The following is a 9553-nucleotide window of genomic DNA, read 5'->3' as shown; positions in this document are numbered from 1 at the left end:
ACTCTTTCAGGTATCTCCTTGAAGAGCGAGGCTCTCAGTTTTTGGCAAATACAGGTAAAACATTCCAGTGGGTGGAAGTTGGGCCCAGAATCAAGATGTACATTTTTAAGCAAAGGATGGTGCTTTCTCACCACTCCACTCCCCAGCACAGGAGCTGTACACTAGAGCTGCTGTTCTCTGGTATGGCCATGCCAGTGTCAGCAGGGCACACGTTGCCACCTCCAGCCCTCTGCACTGCCAGTGGTTGCTGGCTGAGTCACCTGTTTCTGGTGGACACAAGTTTTCTGCCAGACATAGCAACTGAAGGTCTCTGGGCTGCTTACAGGAGGTTTAACAAAGTGTCCATAACAACCTATTCTGACCTGGAAATGAATTCCTGACAGGCTAAGAAACAACCCTGTACTTGCATAGCTCAGTGTCACTAAACCCATCTGCTTTTGACGCTTGCAAAACAAATAGATATCCAAGAGCAGATGGTACTAATCTCTGCTGTTATGAGGTATTTGGGTCCTGTTGTTATGGTTTCTGAAGGCCTGTTTTGGGGACACTTCTTTTAAGCTATTTGGGGAAGAACAGGCAAGTATTTGACACACAGTTCTATGTCAAATCTCTGGTTTTGCCAGTGGTGTTTATTTGTAGAGACGCTGTACATTGTAGAGGGCACTGCCTGTTCCTGACTATCCCCTAGAATGGAAACTTGCACCAACGATTTTTGTAATGAATGTGCAATAAATCTGTGGAAAAGCTTCTCTGTTAATGACTCTTGATTGAGTTCAGGTAGTTTTGACATACATGGCTGAGGCTGTTCAGAGCTGGCCAAGCTTGCTTGACAGGCAGGGCCTGTCTTGGTTATCTGGAATGAAGCCCAAGCAAGGACATCTCAGCTGAGTTCTGGGCCAGAGTCCTTCCAGCCCCAGTGGACACCCAAAGCTTCAAGGGCACAGCATCGGGGTGAGAATTATTCAGTGCTGAGGGGAGAACAGATCTCTGAGCATGGAGGGAAGATACACCCATGTGGAGGTGAGCATAGCTAAAAAGCAGCTAAAAATGATGCTTTAGGTTTCTCTGTAAGAACAATCAAGCACTGCAAAAAGTCTCAGTCTGGTTTTGTTCTTTTCCCCTGGATGAATGAATGTGAAGCATGGGCATTCTGTAAAAATGTCTTATATTTGAGACTAGTGCATGCTTGGGTGTTTCAGAAAGCCTCACTGGGTATGTAGGTGCTAACAGTTCACACAAGGGAGGCGTATTTGATTATCTTGTGTCACAGACTTCATGTAGCAACAAGAATACTTGATTGTGAGATCAGCTTCGTGGTTGGAGTGCTTTCAGCTCTGTAGCAGCTGTACAGTGATTATGGCTTTTGCTATTTTTGTTTTCCTTTGAATTTTTAGCCCTTCAGCAGACTCAGGAGTAGAATTAATGATTGCTCTGGAACCGGAGAGTTCCCATGGCATCTGATGGGTACTGGGGGAACCAGTGATCCAGCTGCCACTGCTGCATGGTGACAGTGTCACCCCTGAGAAGAATGGTACTCATTTTTAAATGGAGAATTCTGGGTTGCTGATGGACCTTGTGACCATCATGGCTTTCTGCTAAGATCCTTTCTAAGAGGATATAAACTGTCCTGAGGGCTCAGGCCTGGCAGCTGGTTTAGGTCAGGGTTGCTTTGTTTTTATTCTTGGGAAACAACTGGTTTATAGGGAGTGTGGTGGAAAAGTTGATGCTGAAAGAGGACATTGCTCAATGGAGGTTACACGTAGGTGTGGTAGCTGTAAAACACAGGTTATGGGAGGGCAGTCCACGGGGGTATTGCAATTCCAGTATGTATCTGTAAGATACCAGGTGTTTCCAAAGCAAAGCAAGGATGGACGTACTGCTGGAAGCGTGAGTCGAATGTGTAAAGGTGCTGGGCAATATCTGCATTGAAAAATGACAGTCTGCAGTTCTCATAGTCCAGCAGGATGCCAATTCGTCTGGGGGGAACAGTAATTCTGATGTCTGGTGTCATCCCACTGTGCAGGAATTCATACTTGTGCCTGTAGGCAAGAAACAGACAAAAGACTTGAGAGCATCCTATCTGCTCTCACACAGATGTGTTCCAGGGTGTACTTCCTGCTTCACAGTCCCATCCCTCCTGTGTGCCCTGTGGTTACTGCTCAGCCCCATCCAGCTGGCTGAGCAATGTCCGTGTTTGCAGAGGGATGGTGTGCTCTGTGCTTCCAACACAGTTGTATCCCACAGCTCCCAGACCTGCCTGTCTAACCTGTTGTTTCAGATCCCAGTCTGGCTGTGAGTGGATGGGTGGTAGCCCTTAGATATGGACACGGTCAGAGCACAACGTGAGACTTGCAGGTTTTTAACATGCCTCAGAGGACAGTGTGGGTGTCCCGTAACTCGGAGGAGGCACCTTTGCCACTAGCCTTAGCATGAAGCAGTCCCTTCTCTCCATGAAGGAGCTGTGCTCTTGGGCCAGTTAGCCTTGTCCCAGAGACACCTTTGTCATCATCTCAGCTTTGCCCCTGGGGAGCTGTATGCCCTGCCATGGAGGGAGCTGGTGAGATGGGGAGTAAGGCCCTCCCATGCTGCCCAGTTGCTCCCTGAGGGCCTGTGGTGCTAAGCCCTCTTTCCCACCAGTGTTACAGGAACTGCTTACTCCCACACTCACAGCAGCAGTGAAGAGAGTAATTCTTGAGACAGAGGCTGCCCGATGCACAGCATGGCCAGGCATCCTCCAGGCTATTGGACAGCATTTGTCAAAACCCACTCTCAAAATGACATTTCTCGTTGCTTTTTCTACAAGACCTCCTTGCTCAGCCAGTGTCGATGGACTCAGTCTTCATGCTCATTTACTAGAGAGTGACATCTTTTAATTGTGATTCCTATACTGTTGATTATTGGAGGGCAGGAAGGTGCTCTGCATGTAAGCAGCTTTGTCATGAGGGTAGCCCTCTTCCCTGTGTAGTCACTGAGTGATGCTGAGGTCCCCTCAAACAGCTCTCTCTAGTGTAACATGCTACAACCAAAACCACGAGACTTTTGGAAATGTGCCTTTCTGAGCAGAAATGAGAGGAGAGCTGTTATTTCTTCAGGCAGGTATGGATGTTAGATATTTCCACAGGTAAGACACAGATCAAAACCGGTTGGGAACAACTAGGTTTAGCCAGATAAGTAGTTTCTGGGTTACATGGATCTATTACTCTGTCTTCCTGCTGGGGCTTTGGTGACCTTTACAGCTAAATTCTGTAACTAAGATTTGTTCCTGGGACTGCCTATTTCAGTGTGAAAATGTCATTAAGCAGGAGCTTTTGCTTAAACATGCCAGTGTCCTTCCAACATCTGTTCACAGTGCCAGCTGCTCGGACTGGGCTGATATAAAAATCTCTGGCTGCCCCCTGCAAGCAGGAGCTCTCTGCTGCTCTGCCTGCAGGTGTACATGTAGGAGGTGTTCCTGTTGGAGACCTGCAGCTTCCACAGCCCTTACCTGGATGGTGTGATGATATGCCTCATGCACCAGGATGAGTTGTTTGCCCCCAGGTGACCATGTCTTGGAGTGTTCTCAAAAGCCACACCAGCTCTGTACTCTGTATGTTCCTCAACTTCCACCTCCCAGTAATGCTTTCCTGGAAATGCGATCAGACTGCCCAGGATCGCGATGCACCTGTGGGAGACAGGAATATGTGCTTAGCAGGGCCTCTCCATAATGCTATTTACACTGTTTTGGTTTGCAGTGTACTTGGACATTACAAATCCATAAACAAAAGTCTCTTTTGCTTGTCTCCTTAGTAGTGCAGTGTGGATTTTTGACTACAGTCAATTCCTCATGCTGAGGAGTTGATGCACAACCTGCAAGTTTCTTTGTGACACCTGCCCCGTCTTTACATGTGAGTAGCTTGGTATAAATGAGTGCCCTGGGCACTTTTAGGAATAGGGAGAACTGCATCCTATGCTGCCTGGGTTTTCTAGGAACGTTATTACTTGCTAGAAGAGAGAGTGCTCTGGTGAACCCAGTATAGCAGGGGAAAAATCTAAAGATAATCTCTTTTCTTCCCAAACAGCCCAGGGCTTTAAATGTCACTCACCATTAGGAACTGAGCACTGTAATGGCATGAAATTTCTGGGGTGGCTGGGGAGGAGGAGGCTTAGGCTGTGTTTGAAGAGATCAGGAAGAACTGAACACAGTAGGGGAACTTGGAATATGCTGGGTACCCAGGCCATGAGAAGTTTTTAACAGTAGACTGGTTCCTATCATGTATGATAGGAACCATGTAGAAGATGACTTTTAAAAGAGACAAAGACTGTACCACAGAGAGACCCTTCAGCTTGATTTCCTGGCACAGTCTCAAAGGAGCTGAGTGCTTTGAAGACATAAGCCTGCAAAAGCACAGGTTCTGAAGCAAGAAAGGTGGGCAAAATAACTCATGCCAAATGCTTCTGGAACATCTTAACTCAAAGTGAGCAACATGAATCCTCTAAGACTATTATCTCAGGACAATACATGGTGTATTGGCTGTCATTGTCACAGGGGACAGCCGGTTTCAAACTCAACCTGTATGTTTATGTGGTAGGGCCTAAAGTGGTAAGCTACAAAGGCAAAGGATGTTGCTAGCAGACACTGAGCTCTTCTACCTCTAGGTAATGCTGAGAAAGAGCTGCACTCCACAGAAGGCCTGATGTGTAAGGACAGGCAGGCACAGCATGATAGCTGTACACTGCCACTGCAGCAGCAGTCACTTAAAGCAAGTGTACAGTTCATTGCAAGTGCATGTAGATGTCCTGGGAATAGCTAGAAGGCTGCTGAAATCAGGACTCAGAGAGGTTGTGCTGCTACAGCCTAAGAAGGAAAAGGAGCAATGCAAAATGGATACATAAACATCTGTGAACAAAACATGACCATAGTGATGAGAGCTGCAAAGCCACCAAGGTAAACCCGACCCAGGCCAAAGAAACTGCTGTGGTTAGGAAACACATTAGCCTTTAGCAGATCACACAAACTTCAGAAAGAAGAGTTTGCAATATAATTTCCTTGTAGCATGATTGTTAGCATTTCAGCTTGGGAGATTTCCCTTTTCTTGTTTTTCCTTCAGTATCTTGGCATGAAAGATTTCTGAAAGTTCACAGTGGTACCAAAACCTCAGCCTTAGAAAGAGATGATTGCCAGCTCTGACTGTTTATGTGAAACATAAAAGCACCCTGTGGAGGTGTGATGAAATCCCATTTAAGCTTATCACAATGACTTTAATGAAGAGACTCATCAATCTTCTGACTCTTTTCAACCAAGTCCTCTAGTCACATTACATTCCATGGAGTGACTAAGTCGTGGACTTGTATTATCCTTTGTCTGCAAATGCCTGTACTGGTTATATGTTGTTTCCGTAGTTTTGACTGGAAACATGCATTTTGGCAAGCTTAAACTCTCACTTCAATAGCAAAAGGCCTAGTGTTGGTTTTTTAAAGTAAAATCTGTCAGCTCAAATAGTATCAGTTATGCCTTCCAGCAAGAGGTGAGTTTTCAGATCCCTCTCCTTTCCTTAGCATTTTTTTGGCACTTAAATACCTGTTCAAATTTAGCTCAATGTGCCAAACATGTAAGCAGGTTTGTATGCAATTGTCGCTGCTGCATCTGTAATCCTCTTTAAGAACTTGCATTTCCAAGTGATGCTTAAGTTCCAAAGAGCAGCTAGAGAGAGAGATTTTAACTCACAAAATTAATGAGAGCTGCTGAAAGCCCCATTAGACATTTCCTGGCATCTGTTTAAAACCCCAGACAAATGCTTCTGTGTACCTTGTAAAGCTGTTATCATAGACAGGCAGATCACACTCTGGGTTTTCCAGTTCATCGCAGGAAATTGTAAATCCATCATCTAGAATTGCCAGTAAAGGATGGGCTGTGTCCTCGTTAAGGTAGAAGCAGGTACCTGCAAGAGAGAATGCCTGAGGATAATTCCAGCAGCTCCTTATAGCATTAGGAATTACAGCAAGGGTGTGGTGAAGTGTTGTTTGGATCCACCCCAGAAAGGATCAAAGGTCATTCCCAGTGTTGGAGGTGGGTTCTTGCAGCTGACAGATCAATTTGCATCAGCTGTTTGCATAATGTAGACTCAGAGAAGATTAATCTCTCCATGCTAATCCCAAATGAAATCATTATAATCAAACTGCAAGTTGCTTCAATGCAAATACAATACAGACAATGATAAGGCAATTACAGACATGTGCTGCTAAAAACAAACACATGCTGTGCAAGCAGAATTGGCAATTTCAAATATTGAGTTTGATTTGAGCAGTTGGAATACACACAAATGATGGTAACACAATGACAGTCTACTTCCACAGGGATTTAAGGATGAGCATTTCTTTTCTCTGGTGTCACTGATGTATGGCAGACAGGGTTTTGACTGAAACACAGCCTTTTACAGATTAGTGGCTGTGTGGTCAGCTTGCTGAATAAATACAATTTGCAAATCTCTCAGGAAAGGTCAGGGCTGAAGAGACACAGGTGAGGTGTGAACATCACTGTGAGTGACGTGAGAGGTTGGAGACAACCCAGTGACGTTGCAGTGTCATTACAGCAGTGATGAAGGTGAGAACAGGTGTCTACCTTGAAGTCGTTAAAATGAGCTTTGATTAGATGTTTGGGAGGGGAAAGGGCTTCCAACTTCCCTTTGTGGGAGAAGGTTAATCCTTGCCCAGTGTGGCACTGAGAGCAGATGATAATGCTATGTCAGGTACTAAAAGCAAAGCTTCCAGCTGAAAGCTGGACTCCCTTTTTCCTGATGAATAAAGGGAACCAGCCCTCAGAGCATCCCCAGCCAAGCTGGGGGTGTTCTATTATATACAGAGGAAAATTTTGCATATCTAAAGGACTCTGGAAAGTGCTGTCTCAGCCATATATTCCAGCAGCAGCATCATTATAAGGTAATCTCTGAAGTAAAGTAAAAGCACACTACAACTTTTCTCATTGGTGTGTCAGTACTTGGCAAGGTGGCAATATCTGGGGGTGTTGGGTTGATGCTGTCTTTTTAAATGTTTAGAAATTAGTAACTTTTAAGTATCAAATGTACCAGACAGAAATATTTTCTCAATTATAGAGCTAAAGCAATGCACTTATTGTTACAAAAAGTTGTTTTTTCAGTTCCTAAAAGGTTACCAGGTGTGTAATTAGATGTATGAGATTAGGACCTGATCCAAAGTCCATTGAAACCAGCGGGAATCTTTCTGTTGAGATAATAGATGCCACAATAGGCTGCTGGAGCTGTTCTGAGCTGTACAATACCTGTGGTGTGTATCAGCACAGGTTCACTTCTTTCACTGGATCCACCCTGGTTTTGGGCTCTAACACAGACGTGATACCTTTGTGTTGGCTGGAGGTGAATTAGGACTTCACAGTTAGGAATCCCAACAATAGACCTACAGAAAATAAATCCATGGAAAAATGATAGGGTAGAGAACAAAGGTAGGCAAGATTATTATTCTAAACAACAAAGAAGAAATTACATGATCAGCTTCTCTTGTAACCCATCAACAGCACTTTACCTCATACAGGTGTCAGTAGCAGGGGCAAGAGAGAGTTTGTGACAGAAAATTACATTTGCTTCTGCCCTTTTCCCATACCCACCCCATTCCCATATAGTTACTAATTACAATTAATTGTACTATGAGGAATGTTTATAAAGGCAATTTCACCAAAGGGTTGTGGGTCCTTTCTTAGCACTACCTGATGACACATGATTGAAATGGTTTCATCTCTACAGGTCATGAAGTCAACAGAATAGTAACTCACTCAGTAATAAGATCATCATTTTCTTCATCTGTCAGCTTGGACAATTCAACCACGTAGGAATCAACAGGGTTGATGTCTCTGGATTCCCAGCACACCAGTGCTGCATTTTCACAGCTTCGGATCTTTTTACTGTTTATGGTAGGTGGTGAAGGAGCTAAAAGGTAAGCAAAAGAACATTTCTAAGCTGTTGCTTGAAGATGTTTGCAACAAACATGCTTTGAAGACTGAAAAAAATAGAACAAAGTTGTTTATTAATACTGTGTAGTTAAAGAAACTTGCTTCCCCAATGGACAGTAAACAGCAGGCAGGGCAATTAACACTACTATTTAAAGACTTAATTTGGACTATAAAGGTCTCTAGAGAATTAAACAGAGAAGCAACATAGAGACTGATTACACAACTGTTTTCTTTCTATCATTAGTTTTATCTTTAGCATAAAGGTGCATGTCTGCTCTGCTCTAAGATGTCAAAGACATCTGGAGCAAGTACAAGGTCTCACTCTGACTTGCTCAATCTGATGTCAGGATTTCACACAATGTGCTTAACTGAACTGCAGTTACAAAGGACAGCAGAGCAGGTGAATCCACAAAATACCTACTGGGCAATAAAAGGAGAGCTGGCATCCATCTGGCAGAACTGGGAGAGCTGAGCCTCATCTGCAGCTGTTCTACATTCTTACATTTAAATAAGTTGTTCTCTCTGCTTCTCTTTCTTCAGCTTTAAAACAGGGACAATTGGCCTGATAGGCTCTCCAAATAAAAGTGGGGAATTCCCATGCTGTCTGTGGACTTATATCAGAAGAAGCAAAGCACACAGACAGCATTACTGGCATAAAATCCAGAGATTACTCTGAATTTCACTACAAAGGTCACATAGTCATATGAATAAAATATTTTTACCTGTTACATAAACTGCTCTTTCACTTGGTGGGCTGATACCAGAGGCATTTAAAGCACTGACCCAAAATTCATACTGTGTATTCGGCAACAGATTGGTGATGGTGCAGTATGTTTCTTTGACTTTTAGTATATGCTCTGAAACAAAAACAGCAAAGCATTTACACTGCCTTTTCAGTTACCCACTCTTCCCCAGAGCTACCCCAAACAGTGGAGCTGAGGTGCATTGTTTTGTGTGCTGAGTTCCAGAGAGCTCCTTGTGCTCCACACCCATTGATTAGCTGTCAGGCAGTTTCACCATGCCTTCTTCTAAAGAGGCATAAATCAGATAACACATCAGCTTCTGGAGAAGCTACATTACTCAGAAAACAAAATTCTGAAAGAAAGATCATCTACCTGTCATGGACTTTTTTTTCTATAAAGACCCTGCATGTCCTACTCCAGGGATGCTGGTGAGCTCATCCCTGGAGTTTTTTAATATTTAATAGCTTTAATATAAAAGCTATTTTAATATTCATTTCTCATTTTTCATCTTATAAAATTTGGATAGGCTCTACTTTTCTTTCTGAACTGGCCATTGGCACTCTACTGGTTTCCACTTTTGCAAGAATATTATTAGCAAAGGCAGTTTTGTCACAAGGCTGGGACATTTTAGGATGGTTCTGTGGTTCTTTTTTTGGGTGCATGTGCATCATAGGGAGTTACAGCCTATTATTAGCCATGAGATAAACTGTAAAATCACTGGGGGGGTTCAGTGGGTGTGCCGATAATATGGTGATTTGCTCCCTAAAAATACTGTGCTTTGCAGTGGATGCAGCACATGTGTATCTAATGTAGTGCCCACCCTCCAGGAAAGGAAATGCTGTTCTTGAGATCT

General features: G+C 43.7%; 1 protein-coding gene across 1 annotated transcript in view; it reads right to left on the bottom strand.

Annotated features, from left to right (window-relative positions):
* Positions 1–1786: 1786 nt before the first annotated feature.
* The window catches only part of FSD2 (fibronectin type III and SPRY domain containing 2), a 13860-nt gene continuing 6093 nt past the window's right edge, over positions 1787–9553 (bottom strand). The window contains 6 exon segments of the mRNA XM_009073957.1: positions 1787–2039; positions 3485–3661; positions 5786–5918; positions 7274–7407; positions 7781–7934; positions 8680–8814. Of these exon segments, the coding sequence (XP_009072205.1) occupies positions 1787–2039; positions 3485–3661; positions 5786–5918; positions 7274–7407; positions 7781–7934; positions 8680–8814 (986 nt within the window).

The sequence above is a fragment of the Acanthisitta chloris genome, unplaced genomic scaffold, assembly GCF_000695815.1.
Source record: "Acanthisitta chloris isolate BGI_N310 unplaced genomic scaffold, ASM69581v1 scaffold14674, whole genome shotgun sequence".
In the NCBI taxonomy this organism is placed as follows: domain Eukaryota; kingdom Metazoa; phylum Chordata; class Aves; order Passeriformes; family Acanthisittidae; genus Acanthisitta; species Acanthisitta chloris.
The sequence above is the reverse complement of the archived record's forward strand: the minus strand, read 5'-3'. Positions and strand labels throughout refer to the sequence as shown.